The 16,745-nt window shown below is 41.5% G+C and overlaps 1 protein-coding gene across 1 annotated transcript; it reads left to right on the forward strand.

Moving 5' to 3' along the window:
- The first annotated feature begins 702 nt into the window (after window positions 1–702).
- On the forward strand, window positions 703–13,711 carry PERP (p53 apoptosis effector related to PMP22). Its single transcript, XM_032339394.1, has 3 exons — window positions 703–1,105; window positions 10,543–10,683; window positions 12,238–13,711. The coding sequence occupies exons 1-3, from the start codon at window positions 892–894 to the stop codon at window positions 12,462–12,464; spliced, it is 582 nt and encodes a 193-aa protein (XP_032195285.1). The 5' UTR covers window positions 703–891; the 3' UTR covers window positions 12,465–13,711.
- Window positions 13,712–16,745: the final 3,034 nt, after the last annotated feature.

Consider the following 16,745-nt stretch of genomic DNA (forward strand, 5'->3'; position numbering starts at 1 on the left):
CCAGGAAGCCGGATGAAACTCTTCCAAGACGGAAGTGAGCATCTGTTAAACTCAGCGCATTCATGCATTAAATGTTAATTGAGCCCCCCACCCGCCCCCGCCAACATCCAGACACAGTGCTAGACACCAGGGATACGCAGATAAATAAAACATGGCCTCTGCTGGCAAAGAGCTCCAGTCCCAGCAGGTTAGGCGGGTACATAAGCAGATAAGAGTATGAAGTGAGCTACGGTACAAGGTACAAAGGTGGAGCCCGGGAGGAAGTGGCCACCTCTGCCTAGGAAGGTCAGGGACGGGCTTCTGGGTTGCGCACACTACGTTCAAACGCAGTGCAGCCTTGACACACAGGTACAACGTGAATACCCATCTCAAGCTGCTTGAAACTTAAATATGGGATTGTTTAAAGTCAGACCATTATCCGACAGCAGAGATTAAATATTGAGCTGGTTTGCACGGATTAAAACGGGCACCCGGTGAGGCACTGTGAAAACCACATTTGGCGTGAGAGGCGCCAGGAAGCGGGAAATGAGGCAGTGGGGAGGCGAGGAGGCGCGCGTGGGGGCAGCCCGGGCCCCCCGGACCCCATCCCTGGCCGGGCGGGGCGCCCCGCGGCTCCAGGCCGGGCGCGGGCGGGTTAGGCTCCCCCACGCCCCGTGTAACCCGAGCCCGGCCCCGCCTCTCCCCGCGCACACCCGGGCCGGCCGGGCAGGTCGGGGCGGCGCGCCGTGAGTCACCGGAATCTAGGTGGGGCCCGGGCGCCCCGAGCCGCGTCCTCCCGGGAGCCGCCTCCCTGCGGCCTCTTCCCTTTTGTCGCGCTGCCCGCGCTGGCGGGCCAGTCTCCGCGGCGTCCGAGCCCCGCGCGCTCCTCTCCTCCGCGCCGCCACCGTCGAGATGCTGCGCTGCGGCCTGGCCTGCGAGCGCTGCAGGTGGATCCTGCCCCTGCTGCTGCTCAGCGCCATCGCCTTCGACATCATCGCGCTGGCCGGCCGCGGCTGGCTGCAGTCGAGCGACCACATCCAGACGTCCTCGCTGTGGTGGCGATGCTTCCATGAGGGCGGCGGCAGCGGGTCCTACGATGATGGCTGCCAGAGCCTCATGGAGTACGGTGAGTGCCGCCGCCTCCGGGAAGCCCTCCGGGCTGCGGCTGGGCCTTCCGCCGCCTTCGGAGACCGCCCCAAGTTAAAGGACTGAACTGGGACAGCGGTAGAGAGTGATGGCAGTGGGGTGGGGAGGAGTGTGTTTAGAGCTTAGGTTCAGGCATCAGACCTGAACAGAAGAAAGCAGTAGCAGCTTTGAGTGGCCAAAACCAGACCCAACACTGAAACGAAAACGGCCCTAGTTTAAACTATGTTTCCTGTAGGCTTTGTCGGTTATGTGCCAGAGGAGATTTTCAGCCGTCGAAAAGGTTTAGGTGAGGAAATACAATGAACAAACTGTATTTTCTTGAAGACCCACTGAAATCTCTTACCATTCCACCACCTCCTCTGATTCCTCACGAGATTAAAATAAAATATTAAAATATGTGCCTTCGCCAAGGTCGGTGTATCGTTTAACCCGAACTAAGTGAGAGCAACAAAAAGGCCCTTTCCGTCCAAGTGTTAGCAGTCATGATTTCAAGAGGGACCGCAGTATTTTTAAGCAGCAGGCTAGTTCTTGTTAGCTTTAGGGGGTGTCTTTTGGACTTAAGTCCGCCATTGTTGTTTAGAAAAACTTACTTACTTTAATCTGATGTAAAATCGACGCAGCAAACACATCTTCCACACCAGCAAAAGGAAGCGGAGTTGACAAATTTCATATAGTGCAGATCGAGTGTTTTATTTTTCCAGCATGGGGGCAGCCCTGGTGTCCTACGTAATAGGCAGGACTGGAGAGGAGCACAGTCCTGTCTGCTGCCACTCCCTTCTTAGGACAGTGGGGAAGAAGAGCCCGGATCTCTTGTCATTAGCAGTGTTTGCCTGGGGTGCGGGAGAGGAGGGTTTAAGTAGGAGCCTAATCCAAACTTAAAGCTAAATGCTACTGAATGGGGCCTTAGCAACTGAATTTAATAGTTTTAAACTCAGAAAGAAGGCTACCCTGCCGTTTCTCATTCCCTGCCTAGGACCCATTAATTTGATTCTTTACTCTGAAGTGGCCCACGGCTTCCAAGCACAGTGTTTATTTGTGGTTCTGGGGGCCCCTATCCAGAGCTTGGTGCTGTATCTTATCTACTGTGGACTGTTTGGAAATTCCCACTAGGAGCTTTCCCGCAAAGGGAGGCATGGTCCTCGTTAGCAGCTAATAAAATGTAAAGACTGCATGGAATTTCTCCTTTCCTTAGAGTCTGTGTTTTTTCTCTCTTAAAACAAATAGAGCGCCTGCCAGTGTTTCTATTATCTGAGATCTTTTAGGTTTTAAAAGGGAATTGATATCTTTGGAGTAATATGCTTTATCTTTTAGTTAAAATGCATTGGCGCTCAGTCTCTTGTAGGGGAACTTAACGGGACTGCTTAAACAGGTGTGTTTTTAAGCAGACTTGATAATCATACTTCAGAACAAAGAGTACAGACCCAAAGAGCACTCTGCAATCCCCCCTCATGTGAAGTCAACTTAGTGCACCACAGGAAGAGAGAAGCTGGTAGAACCACCAGCTATTGCTGGGACATGATCTGGCCTGCAAGGCTCTGGCTGTGACTCCAGCCCTCTTGGGAAACTCACTACAATGCAGTTCTTATTTTTCTTGACTTGCAAGATGAGCTCACCTTTGTAGGGTGTGGTGTCTTGAGCCTCAGAATGATATAGTGCTTTGTATATAGAAGGGAATAAACAGGTTTTGTTGGTTTAATTTTTTAATTAGAAGTCTAAAGCATTAACTCTTTTAATGCTAAAGGCAACACTGATCCAGTGTATAAAATATGTTTCAAATTGATGTAGAAATTAGTCTTCGGTAAAGTTCAGTTTTCCAAGTTAAAAAAAAATCTATTGCTACCTTTACGATGCAGCAAGACTGATATTCGTTAAGTGGGTGGTGGCTTTAACATCCCAATTAAGTTACTCCTATAGACCTTTGCAAAGATAAGTATGTGTCAGTAACACATTAGATGAAGCTTTTGTGCAAGACCTAGAATCAAATCATGAATCCAGGATCCCCTGTCATTATTTGTCCGTGGGAAGAAGGATGTAGATGTGAACTCCCCAGAGAGAGGTCCATCTCAGGTTCCTGTGTCAGAGATGAGTTGAGTGTTTATTATACTTACACTTCATTTTTTCTGCCATTGACTATTGGCTAGTTTTGCTTCACAAATATCGAAATTGTGGATTCCTACACTGTAGGGCGATTTTCTAGGCATCTCCAACTTTGGAGATTTTCAGATAACCAGTAAGGCTTTTTGGAAAACAATATGTTTACAGGAGATTTCTCTAAAATGTAGTAAGCAGTTTATACACACTCCTACACATGTATAAACACAACAAGGAATAAGGTGGATGGCTCTAATTAAAATGATATCTTAGGGGTGTCTGGGTGGCTCACTGGGATCTGCCTGTAGGGCTCCTGGGATCGAGCCCTACATCAGGCTCTCTGCTCAGCGGGAAGCCTGCTTCTCCCTCTCCCAGTCCCCCTGCTTGTGTTCACACTCTAAATGTGTCTCTCTCTGTCAAATAAATAAAATCTTAAACATAAAATCAAATAATATCTTAATATAGGTGATTGAATGTGTTATTGACTCTTAAAAAACTTCTTGATATGTACTAGAGTGTAAATGTTGTGATTTACATTGAGTAAATACGATTAAGAAAGTATATCTTTTTATTACAAAGTGCTTGACCATCTCTTTCTATTAATTAATATTCATAACATTAGTATGTTCATTTTGATATTAAAAGCACAGATTATTCCTGGCAAGTCTTGGCAATTATACTAATAATAGAGACGTTTTTGTAAAGGGAAATAGTTTCTTAGAACTATGTAAAATGCAGAACATAATACTACCCATTGGAATGATGTAAAATGCAGAATATTATATTCCTCACAGTTATCGATGGTTTTTTAAAAGAATTTCAGGTTGCTACATCACCTCATTTTCCCTCATAAATGAACTAAATTATCCCCTGAAATTTGCATTTACATGATATTAACAACTACAGAAATACCCAGTTTCACAAATACCCATTTAATTTTTAAGCAAAATCATGAGCATGTCGAGCATGGAGAGAATCTCACATTTATATTTGTCCAAACAGGAAGAGAGCATTGCAATGATTGGTCCGATTTCACCCATACATAAAATGCAAACTTGGATTTGCACGCATGCTCTTGCATCCTGTTTTTGTTCTGCCAGCACCCTTTCTTCTCCAGTTTTAAGAAAAAAATACATCAGGAGATTATTTTAAATGTCAGTGATACAGATTTCAAATCCAAAGCAGGCACCTACTTGTCAGGGTGGAGACTAAGGGTGATGAGTCTATGCGCCAGGAATGGCAGTGGGGACCCAGGGCAGCTCAGTTAGAGTGCCTGCCTCACAAGTACAGAGCCTCCTTTTTACCAGACGCCTTTGAATACCGCACAGTGCATTGAATGGGCTGTTTTCTGCTTTTTGTTCGTTTGTTTGTTTGTTTGTTTTGGTTTGTTTTGCTTTTACATGAAATCAGTCTTAGGTAAGTCCAGGAATCAGAGTATTATAGGACCTGTTTTTAGATCATTTAGCCCTATGGTTCTTAAATGTATAGGAGATGAGAAAGATAAGCACAAAGGGAATAGGTTTATATCGCGCTAAATTCAACTTAAAGGACTTCATGTTGAGATTAGGCTCGTGAGACCCTTTGACGGGGAGGCAGGGTGAGGTATAGAAATGTTATGGTTTTATGAAATTAGGCATTGGTGGGATAGATTATTCACTGTGGGTGGATGTTCATGGTTTTTACACAGCAAAATAAAAAATTGGCCACTCAATTGATTTTCATAATTAAAAATATAAATTTATATTGATTTATAAGATTCAGATGTGTGGGAACCAACGACTGGCTCACTGGCTGCATTTAGCAGGAACTGCCCGGAAGCCTCACTCCCTTTTAAGTGGCCTTGTTTTCTCCTTGCTAGCGGACACAGACGCCCAGGCTGTTATAGAAGGACATAAGAGTGCACCTGTTCAAGCTTTCACCAAAGTCTTTGCTCATCAACACCACCCACGACAAGCTAAGCCTCTTCCCTTTGTTCCACAACTTAATTCAGTTCTCTGGATGCTGCTCTCTGTCTAAAAGTACTTGTCTTGTACTGATGGAGCTCAAGTATGCTTCCACGTAAATGCTACTTCCTAGCCTTTTTCATCTGACCCACTTTCAAGTCTGTGAGGATTGCTCCCCGATTCCCTGCTAGTTATCTTGTCTATGTTCATGGTACAAATCCCAGTGTTCACATCTTCCTGGGTAGGATGGTTTCCCCACTGAGGCTTTAAAAGAACACCATAAAGAGAGAACGTATCACGGTTCTATAAAAACCCAGTGGTAAGTAGTTATCATCAGGCTCAGTTTCCGGAGAAAATGTGGAGCATGTAAAGAATCTCACACCAGCTGGATGCCATCCCATGGGACCTTGACCTTGCTTTACTGCCTTCTAAAGCTTCTGCAAACTCGCTTCTTCGATGTAGGTATTTTTGGAGGCCTGTGACGAGTTGTTCTCTTAATTTTTGCAAATCAACATGTCCAGACGAGGGGCATCAGCATTACCTGGAAGGTTGTTATTTCACAAGATAGCCACGTGATTTGTAAACGCTTTCCAGTTTCAGAGGCCCTGGCCTGTGTTCCTGCCCATTACCTCCTCATTGGACACGCCCCAGTCTTTTTGAATATATACTCCACCCGTGGGTTATCTTTAACATTTTAATTTTTTCACCCAGGATTTTATCCAGTTTTCAGTTCTGTGACCTAAAGAGTCTGACATAAAGAACCCTATACAACCAGTATGAGATCTGACCTGTTCTCAGATTTACTAGGTAGGGCCTTTGTACTATTAATAGCTGAATCTGTTGTTCTGGAAAGGAGCCCTACTCAAATTGGGTGGCAGGTTGGTGTCTGCAGGACACGGAGTAAGGGGCTAGGCCAGACTGTTCTGGTCAGGGTATGGTAGCCATGTATAAAACTAAAAAAAAGGGGGCGCCTGGGTGGCTCCGTGGGTTAAAGCCTCTGCCTTCAGCTCAGGTCATGGTCCCAGGGTCCTGGGATCGAGCCCCGCATTGGGCTCTCTGCTCAGCAGGGAACCTGCTTCCTCCTCTCTCTCTGCCTGCTTCTCTGCCTGCTTGTGATCTCTGTCTGTCAGATAAATGAATAAAATCTTTATGAAAAAAAAAAAACTAAAAAAAAAAAAGAATGCAGCAAATTCATTAAAAGAAAAACTAACTTTGGAGGAACGGTTAGTGACAGTCTGCCAAATGTTGCTCACAATACTAAAAATATTAATAGTGCTCTCATCTTACAGTTTTTGTTGTTGTTGTTGGTGGTCGTCCCACCCCGCCACAAGCTTCAGTTTGGTTAATGGTTTCTAGCTTGGCATTCAAGGTATTTATTTAGAACTTATTTCTACTGTCTACCTATTTATTTATTTAGCTCCTTTCTTATCAGTTGACCTCACTGGTCTTTTCCTAGCTGTATTTGACTTGCAACATCGTGTTTTCACATGTCATCACTGGAAAAAAGATACAGCATTTTTCTCATACAAAATGTTTAAAAGCATTTCCTAGGGAAAAAAGTCAGAATTTCTTCAGTGACTGTTAGTGTTGATTTAAGGTTTAATCTTTGCAAGTGATGGCAAAATTAGGTAAGCTGTTCTTCATCCAAATGGATCTTTAATGAATCCTATTTACAAGTGGATTTATAAGGCCTCTGGTTTCTTTGATAATAGGAACTTGTCCAAATGGCACTTAGAAAAAAAATTAGGACGTAATGGATCATAAATAACACCAAATTCATCTTCCCTTAAGGGGACAGAACAAACAGAAACCGTTCCTGCACAGAAACATGGAATCTGGTTACCTGGAGTCCTACCTGATTTGTGGTTTCTGTTGAGAGAGTGCTAATTGAGAACAAGAATCTTCCCCGCCCTCTATCACAAACCACAATTAGGAAAGGCAATACAATTTGCATATAAAATAATAATGGTGTCTTCACAATAACTTGTCTTCACAATGAAGAAGCACATTCTGCCTTTGAAGAGCCAAAGACCATCCGTCTGTTCAGTCATGGACAAGTTTTAAAAAAAATTTTTTTTTTTTTTTAAAAAATTGATATTTTTCTGTTGGGTCAGTAGATAACGGTATAATTTAGATCATGGTATAATATAAAAATATAAATAGTTCCCCAAAGGGTTGGGTAAATTTGCAGGTATTAAGCTCATTCTGGGTAATTAGGTAAGACCAAAGGTACTTGGGGGTGCAGACTCATCTCAGCTTTTCAAAATGTATGTCATGGAGATTTGCCATGTCTACATGGCTGTTGGTCCCCTTCTCGGGCAGGATATTGGGCTGGGCTGACCCTGCTCAGACCTGGGAGGGTCCATCTCATCATTTTACAGCAACACAGTCATTGATATGAGAAGGCAGGTTGTCTTACTCCATATTCATCAGCCAGATCTTCAAAACCGTGCCAAAATCTGGGTCTTCAGTGATAGTTAAGTGATTCATTCTGGGTGTTCCCATGCTGTAGGAGCAGGTTACATGCCTTCTACTTCCAGAGAAGCCTTTCTCAAGACAAGAAGCCACTTAATTTGCCATTTTGATTTTCTTTAGACTCAGCATGTTAAGTAAACAAGCCACGACGGAATTATTTCACACAGCATAGGCCAGGTGCTTAACATGGGCTGTGTTTCTGTTTGTGCTCACATGTTGGCTTCAGGTTAGGTGAACTCGCTTGCTGGTTTCTTAATTTCTTTCAAGTACTTCAAACTTCTGTAAATTACACCTCAGCTATCATGTTAGAGGGAGTAGTAATAGCAATAGTCTGTATTTATCTTCCCCAAATAAATAGGAGTAATTATTGATGTTACTCTACAAAGCTACATCATGCACGACTTGTTTAGCTATACTTACAAAACATTAATCTGTGACTGTCAAAGTTTGGTTATCAAAATATGCTCTTTGTTAGGGAGTTTTATTGTTGTTATTGAGAATTCACATTCTGCTATGCAGCTTTCCCCAACGTTTGCATTCCTCTGCATGCTTATGTAGATGTCACCTTTTGTTATGGTTTGTAACCTGTGAACTCAAAAGGAAAAATCAGTATCTACTTCTTTGAATTTAATAGTTGGATTTAATTGATGTAATGATTGGTGGTAGCCATAAAAAAAAAAATCTATAGAATGTGGCTATAATTGACGATGGGTCACATCCTGAAAATTACATGCTCTTGTTTTTGCCAGGGCTGATCTGGTCCCATAAGGAGATTAATAATCTCTCTCAGTTCTTCTCACACTTTAGCATGGATGTAAGAAATGTCAGTAAGGTGCAGATTCCTGGGTACTACCTCTTGAGTTCTGATTCAGTGGGTCAGGAGTGCACCTGGGCGGATGTGCACATGACTCTCTTTCTCAAGTACAATACAGAGGAGTAGGTCAAGAGCGCGTGTTCGTCCATCAGTGAATGAATGATTGGATAAATAAAATGTGGGAGAGCTGTACAACAGAATTTTTTTGGCCACAAAGAGGGATGCAGTACTGGTACCTGCAAATACGGATGAGCCTTAAGGCCACTAATCTAGGTGAAAGGAGACAGTCACAAATGGCCATGCTGTATGGATTCCATTTATAGGAAATGTCCAGAATAGGCAAACTGATAGAGACAGAAACTAGATTAATTGTTGCTGGAAGCTGGAGGTAGGGGAGAATTGTGAATGACCTCTAATGGATATGGGGCTTCTTTTGGGGGTGATGAAAATTTTGGAATTATAAGCGGTGATGATTGCACCACCCTGTGAATATAGTAGAGACCCCTGAATTGTATAATTTGAAAGAGTAAATTTTATGAGATATAAATTACGTATCTGAAGAGTCATGCTTTGGATTTATCCAGGTTGTAAATCAAACTCTGCCTGAACCACTCACAGTGGCAATTGCTATGTGGCAATGGGCAGGTCACTTGAACTTTCAAAGTCTTAGTATATCCTCATTTCTAAAGAAATGATGATAAACATTTTTTTTTTTTTTAATTTTAAGTAATCTCTACACCCAACGTGGGGCTTGAACTTACAACCCTGAGATCAAAAGTCCCATGCTCCACCAACTGAGCCAGCCAGGTGCCCCAGTAAAGAAATGATGGTAGTATGAACTTTTAAAGGGTATTGTGGGGGTGTCTGGGTGACTCAGTTGGTTAAGCGTCTGACCCTTGATTTAGGCTTAGGTCATGATCTCAGGGTCGTGAGAGAGAGCCCCACATCAGGCTCTGCAGTCAGCGTGGAACCTGCTTAAGATTTTCTTTCCCCTTCATCTGCGCCTCCTCTGCCTCCCTCTCTTAGGAAAAAAAAAAGACATTAAAAGTTACTGTGAATATTTAGTGAACTAATGCATGTCCAGTTCTTAGCACAGTGCCTGGCCAGGGCAATTACATCATCAATGTCAGTTAAGCCCTCTAGAAAGCAGGTTGTGTGGGAAGAGATTTTTGAAATCAGTGCAGGTTGCACAACAGGAATTACTGACTGGAATTGTTAACCTGGGTATCATGGTTCTCCTATTTCCATGGGCTGACGGTAGAACAATACAAGACTAGAGGTGTCCACGCAGATTTTCAAAACCAGAACTCAATTTTCACTTCATCTTGATTGTTTTTGAGTCCTATCCATCATTAAGAACTCTTGTGCTATAAATTCTGAATACTTCAGAAGTTAAAATTTAGACAAACAATGGGATATGTTTATACCTAAACTTGTTATAAAAATCAAAGCTTCTTTATAATTAAATCACTTTAGTGCACCTCTCTGTCTAGTCATAAGTATGCTTTTCAATGGTTATTTTGGCACAGGACCAAACATTAATACAAAACAAAGATCTTTTTAAAGGTATTTGAACCATTTCCTAAAGACATTATAACTTAATTTTTCAATACCAAAAGTGTTGTTTATTATATGTTATGTTAGAACTTGCATGAACCTTTTATTTAATTTATTTATTTTAAAATTTATTTATTTATTTTTATTTAAAATTTATTTATTTTATTTATTTATTTGAGAGAGTGCAAGACAGTGAGAGTGAGAGAGAGCATGAGCGTAGGGAGGGGAAGAAGGAGAGAGCCTTTTAAATATACCCGTTTATATGGCCTCTTTATTACATGAGAAAGAGTTGAATGAATTCTAACTTTCATTTCAGAGCTAGAAACATTTACGCCAAGTCTGAGGGGAGAAGGTATTATATTAGTGCCTTCCGTATGAATTGCCTATTCTTCCCTTGAGATATGGAAATGCTTAATTCCCGTCAAAAACACTGTCTTTCTACCAAATATAAGTAGTAGAAGATTTAAAAAAAACTTCTATTGATAGGTAATTTTTAAATGTGGCCTGTGTGTCTTATTCATTTCTTTTCTCTTACAGCGTGGGGAAGGGCAGCGGCCGCCATGCTCTTCTGTGGCTTTATCATCCTGGTGATTTGTTTCATCCTGTCCTTCTTTGCCCTCTGCGGACCCCAGATGCTCGTCTTTCTCAGAGTGATTGGAGGCCTCCTGGCCCTGGCTGGTAAGACAGGTTCTTCATTCTTACCTTCAGTAGGCATCTCTGTAATACTGTCCAACCCACAATCCTTGACAATTACACTTCCAGGTCTGTTGTCAGGAGATGTGTCACCATGCGCAAAAGTAACGGAGACATGGGCTTTTAGGTCTAGGTCCCTTTCCTCCTGTGTCTCAGGCAGTACCCCATGTTTCCAGTCCATGCTGCGTGACCCCACGTCCATGTCCAGTGACACCCTGCTTTGAGGGACCAGAGCTGACAACAACAGCTGACAACAATCACTGCACTTTTTCCATTGTGGCTCCAGGGCTGTCCTCCTGTGAGCCCCATGCTGAGCCCATTTTGCTTATAGAAGGAATGTTACAATCTTATGATGTAGCGGGTCATAGAAAGTTTTTCTACAGTGGGACCAGACTCCGTTGAATGGGCCAGGTCCGGAACTTGTATCATAGAGCTGATTCTGCAGTATGGGAGATTTAGTGATGCAGGTGGGTGTGGTCAGAGTGAACATTTATTAATGGAGTACCAGAACTAGGGCTCTTGGAGCACAACTGGTTGGCACTGCTGGGTGTAGACTTAGTGTCTTAATGTTACAGAGCGAAAATGTGTTCCTATCCTCTGACGTGGCAACAGACATGGGAAATATGATGTGAAAAGAATACAGAGCACAACATAGCATGTGTGTGCTCATTATAGCTCCATGGAGTTATGCATGTTCATGAAAAAAGAAAACAAATATCAATTTAATCAAGTTCTTTTATTTAAAGTTGCTTAAAATGTTAATATGATTAATAGTAATTGTAATTGGGTGACTCTAATGCCAAAGAGAATAGAAGTCTTCTTGACCTGTGTTTTCTTTCTTAGATCCTCCTTACACTCCCCCAAGAGGAACACTCCGGTGTTTCTCTTCCCCCAGCCTGGAATGCTGTTCCCTCTGACCTCCATCTCTCCCTTTTTATTTACTCCTCAGATTCTTGCCTCCTCTGCAGGCTTTCCTGGTGTTTCTCTGTTGATCATTCACATCATTGGCTTGTACATTCATTTAGTTACTCATTTATTAAATGAATATTCCAATCATGTGCTGTTAAAGATCAATATTGTCAAATGTATGTGCTTGTGTGCACACACATGTGTGTAGGTATATATATATATTATTTTTACTAGCCCACGAAATACCAAGGAAATGTTTGGCACAGGAAATACCAAGATGAAAACCTACCACCCTGCTTTCAACGGTACACCAGAGTTTTGCACTTTTTACTTTAGTAAACACAATGCTTACACAGGTACTAAAGAAGGGTTCTCTAGTTGCCTTTCATCTGTGTTTCATATAATCAGCATTCTGCTCAGTGCCAGGTCTCTCTGACATACAAGAGTCAATAACATGTTCTGGCTCATGCCGAATAGATCCCCCCACCCCAAGTCCCTTTCATTGACAGGAAGTGGATTTAACACTTATTTAAAGACAAAAACCAGTTGTGGAAGAGGGAGTTGACCTGTTGTTCCCTTGCATTCATTTGTGCATTTGTATTCACTTGGGGATGTTTTTCTTCCCTTTAGCCGTATTCCAGATCATCTCCCTGGTGATTTACCCTGTGAAGTACACCCAGACCTTCAACCTTCATGCCAACCCTGCTGTCACTTACATCTATAACTGGGCCTATGGTTTTGGGTGGGCAGCCACGATTATCCTGATCGGCTGTGCCTTCTTCTTCTGTTGCCTTCCCAACTATGAAGATGACCTTTTGGGTAATGCCAAGCCCAGGTACTTCTACACATCTGCCTAAGGTGGGAGTGAGCAGAAGATCACTGCTGCCAAGATGGATCCCAGAGCAAGATACTGCCTTCGCCAGCATCCTTTGAACCCATTTTGTGGGCAGTGTTCATCTCATTAAACTAGTCAATGCTAAAATAATTTGGGAGAAAATATTTCTTAAATGGTGTTACAGTTTCATATTCATCTTTTATATATGTTTTGTAAACAAAGCTTACTTCTTTAAACTAATGACCTATAATATGCCAATATCCCCTTATATCTATAAATACCATTTATATGACATTTGTAAAAGAATATGAATATGAAATGTAACCACTGTATAAGGCAAAAATGAGAAGGCTTCAAAGATTGGACTGACCTGATCGAGTTTCTGCTTTTCCCAGGTGGAATGGACTGTGTCCATTAAGAGCCAACGAAAAGAGAGAGAGAGATTAGTAAGAATTGTCAGTGACCAAAGATCCTAAAAGAAATGCAAAAAATAAATATTTTCCAAGCCTTCACTTATTTAAAGAAGCTAAAAAGCTTCCTCAATGCATACTGTTTGTGAGAATTTCTAGCTAATATCCTGATCTTTTTTGTGAAGCTTTCTGTTACCATGCTATGGCAACTAGGAAAGTATTCTTTCATACCCAAAGCCTGCAGCATTATTAAGGCCTCCTTATGTAGTGAAAGGTTAAGATGAAATTGTTTTCTTTTAAAGTGGTTTATAGGGTTGGGGTGTGGGAAAATGCTGTATTAATAAATCTGTACTCTTTTGTGTCTATATGTTCAGGAACACAGTAGATGGATTCAAAGATGGGCTGGGTCTCATTCATCATGACTGATAGGCATGAACCAGTGGTTTAGTAAAGCTTTCGGAGCTCCATTCCTCTCACAAAGTCATTAAAATAGCCGAAGGAGAGGAAGTGGCTTGAATTGTTCATCTCAGGTTTGGCTGGGCTCTAATCATATAGACACAGCTTCTGGTAGATTGCGGTTGTAAACACCACCTTCAATGTAGACAAACCTGGTCTTCCTTGGAAAAAGAGATACAAAATACCTGATGTGAGACACACAGAATTCAGGGATGTGAGATTTCTCTGAATGGCAAATAGAGGATATATCACATGGACTATTTTTTTTTTTTAACCATTTGTATTTACATAGTGAAAACCAATTCATTTTATATATCAAATTATTATTTTGTAAGTTGCAGGATAAGCAATTGCAGTTTTCATTATGAATTTTTCCCAATAAACCAGGTGTTTAATCTTGTTCCTAGTTTGTAGTTTTTGGTCTTGCTTTTTTTCCTTTTTCAACTCTGGGGAAGGGAGTTTTTAAAAGATGCTTTGGATGGGGCAAAATAATAAGAACATGGGATAAAATGAGAAGCAGCTTTTTCTTAGCTTGAAGGATCTTGCTTATTTTAGGTTTCCCATAACACATTTGAAGGGACTTTCACGGATTCAGGGAGTCTGCTCCCTGGACTTCTTCCTCAATGACCAATACCCAACACACAGATCCTATACAGCCTCTCTCCAGTGCTACCACCAGAGGGAAATGGCCTAAGAGACTTCTCAGGGAATGTTTGTGTGGTTTAGCAAAGGTTCATTCTTCTCTCATCTTCCTGCTTGAAATGGGATCACTCAGGGAGTGAGACAGCAAGTAGTTTCTTCTATTTTCCTTGTCCACATTCCTCTCTGATCATGGTTTTACAGTATGGGTTGTAGGTTAATTCCCCTCTGGTGTGTGGAAATGTGAAGATGGGTTGTTGGGTGGCATACTGGGAGATTGGACATACTTCTTAGTGCTTCTGTTGGCTAGTTGGCTCTTGGTGTTTTTCAAAATATGAGGTTAATGTTTCTCATTATAAATTTAGAAGAAAGTCACCTGGGTGATTATTTATACCAAAAATTTTCAAAAATTCCGTGGCCGGTAGAGGACTTGAAGTGATAACTAACAATGCTAAAAATGTCATCCTCTAAAACAGAAGTAACTCAAAAGATAATGAATAGCTAGACATTAAGAAACTAGAACACCCATTTTACCTCAAAAGTATTATCAGATACAAGGTTCTCTAAAGTGAGCATTCCTGTCTTTGGATATTTCCCTGTCCAACTGTCTTCTTTACCTCCTTAATAAGTTACACACTATATTCTAATGATGCACATTTAGAAAAAAATATGGCTTCCTGGGACCAATGGTCTATATTAACAGAAGAATTTCAACTTGAAATGTTTATAACAAAGACACACTAAGTGTTGTTACTTTGGCTAAAATGTTCCACTTCTTTCAGCCTTGTTCAGGAATAGCCTTGTTGATTGATTTTCACCAGAACAGATACATTTATGTCATAAATGGAGCTATAGAATTCCAGAGCATTCTGGAGAGTAATGAAGAATTTGACTAAGAAACCATCTGAAGACTAACAATGCACTGTATGGCATTTCCCCCAGTAAAGCTAGGTGACTTTTGGCTCTGTAAGTATATCAGGAGTCTCCACCCTTTAAATAAGCAGTTATAGGTTCCCAAACAATTATCTCACACTCATGGTATAAGTAATCAGATATGCTTGGTGCCATCTATGTTGAACGTAACAAAGAAGTAATATGTCAAGTTCTTTCAGTTGTCACACAAGATAACTATGGATTGTAATTACTTTTCGCTTCAAAACCGTATATTGCAGAACTGACAATAAAGTTTGATAGGCTTTCCTTTTCTAAGGAAATGAAAACAGTGGGAGAATATAGTCCTAATATCATCATGTTGGTTTTCGCTACAACCCCCTGCTGAAAGACAGTCCTATTTATAAAATAAACATGAATGCTGAGTCAACTTGTTTTGTTTTTCTAGGCATACCTGAAAAAGCCATATTTGAAACTCATCCAACTTCGGCACTTGCTGGCTGTGCAGGCTTGGGGCAGTTTACTTCCCACTAGCCTTATAACCTCATGCATAAAATGATTGCAAATGATCCTTTTCTCCTTCAAAATTCTTTGATTCAGTGTGTTTGTATTTGTTAATTTACTTAAATATTCTTGGGAAAAAGCAAATATGGTAAAGTGAGGCTATTTTTTTTTTAATGTGGCTCTTTTCCAAGCTGACTTTCACAGCTAGAGACAATGACTAACATTTTAATACTGTGATGGAATTTTCTTTAATTGAAAATGAAAGAAGATTCCTATAGTTGGAAGAACCACTAAATAAATGAATGTGAACTCTATCATGAGCATAAGTAACCCTAAAGCTTAGAAGAAAAGCTTTATGTATATTCCAAGGAACTTCTGATTCAAGATGGTGGAGTGGACTCCATTAAATCCATCATTTCTGACTAATATGGGGAAAAAATGTAGAATAATAAATAAGTACTAGAGGAATTAAATCCATACCAAGATAAGGGTCCATTAGCTGACCAGAGGCTTTGTCAAATTTGAGAAGATGAAAAATGAGTGATATCGTCAACACTGGAGTGAAGCCACCACCCTGAATAAACTCAACTTGGCTGTTGGAGAGTTAACAGCTGTGCTGCCTGATAACTGGCAAAGAGGTGTGGAGTTTGGGGATGCCTGGGTGGATCAGTTGTTAAGTGTCTACCTTTGGCTCAGGTCATGATCCCAGGGTCCTGGGATTGAGCCCCCAATCGGGCTCTCTGCTCAGCGGGAAACCTGCTTCTCCTTCTCCCACTCCGCCTGCTTGTGTTCTCTCTCTTGCTGTGTCTCTGTGCCAAAAAAACAAATAAAAAATCTTAAAAAAAAAAAAAAAGAGGTGCAGAGCTTGGAGCTGGCAAAGAAAAGAGTAGCCCTGGGAAAGGGGGAAGATGTAAATCAGGGCAATTGGTCTGCTCCATGAAGAGTGTACCCATTGGTCTGTCCCCCCTTCCTCCCACCAGACTCTCCTACCCCTTAGAGAAGGGAACAATTGACCTGTAGGCAAAACCCAGAGATGACGATCACCCTTATTAAATAGTATGGCCTGTTCTAAATGCTTCCCATGTACTAACCCATACAAATTCATCTTGACCCTCTGATATGGGTTTAGTTTATTATTAATTACTCAAAGGAGGAATGAAAACATAGGAACATGAAATAACTCTCAAGATCAGACAGTTAGTAAATAATAGGAATAATAAGTGCAAAATATGGTATTTGGTGTAGTGGGGAATAGTATACCAGGTAATACTACCAGACGAGTACTCGTGGGCTTCCCCCTTCCCCCACTGTATTGGTGTGGGGCCCTTAACCTCTTCTACTTCTCCATACTCTAGGGAAGGATGTGCCTTCCCAGTGTGTTTGGGGGACTGGTGGGGAGGTAT

The sequence above is a fragment of the Mustela erminea genome, chromosome 4, assembly GCF_009829155.1.
Source record: "Mustela erminea isolate mMusErm1 chromosome 4, mMusErm1.Pri, whole genome shotgun sequence".
Taxonomy (NCBI): Eukaryota; Metazoa; Chordata; class Mammalia; order Carnivora; family Mustelidae; genus Mustela; species Mustela erminea.

What these genes read in the sequence shown, in the direction of transcription:
- PERP (XM_032339394.1), top strand. Translation starts at nt 892, where the DNA reads ATGCTGCGCTGCGGCCTGGCCTGCGAGCGCTGCAGGTGGATCCTGCCC. An exon ending in CCAGAGCCTCATGGAGTACG is followed by an intron (nt 1,106 to 10,542) that starts GTGAGTGCCGCC and finishes TTTCTCTTACAG; the next exon opens with CGTGGGGAAGGGCAGCGGCC. An exon ending in AGGCCTCCTGGCCCTGGCTG is followed by an intron (nt 10,684 to 12,237) that starts GTAAGACAGGTT and finishes TCTTCCCTTTAG; the next exon opens with CCGTATTCCAGATCATCTCC.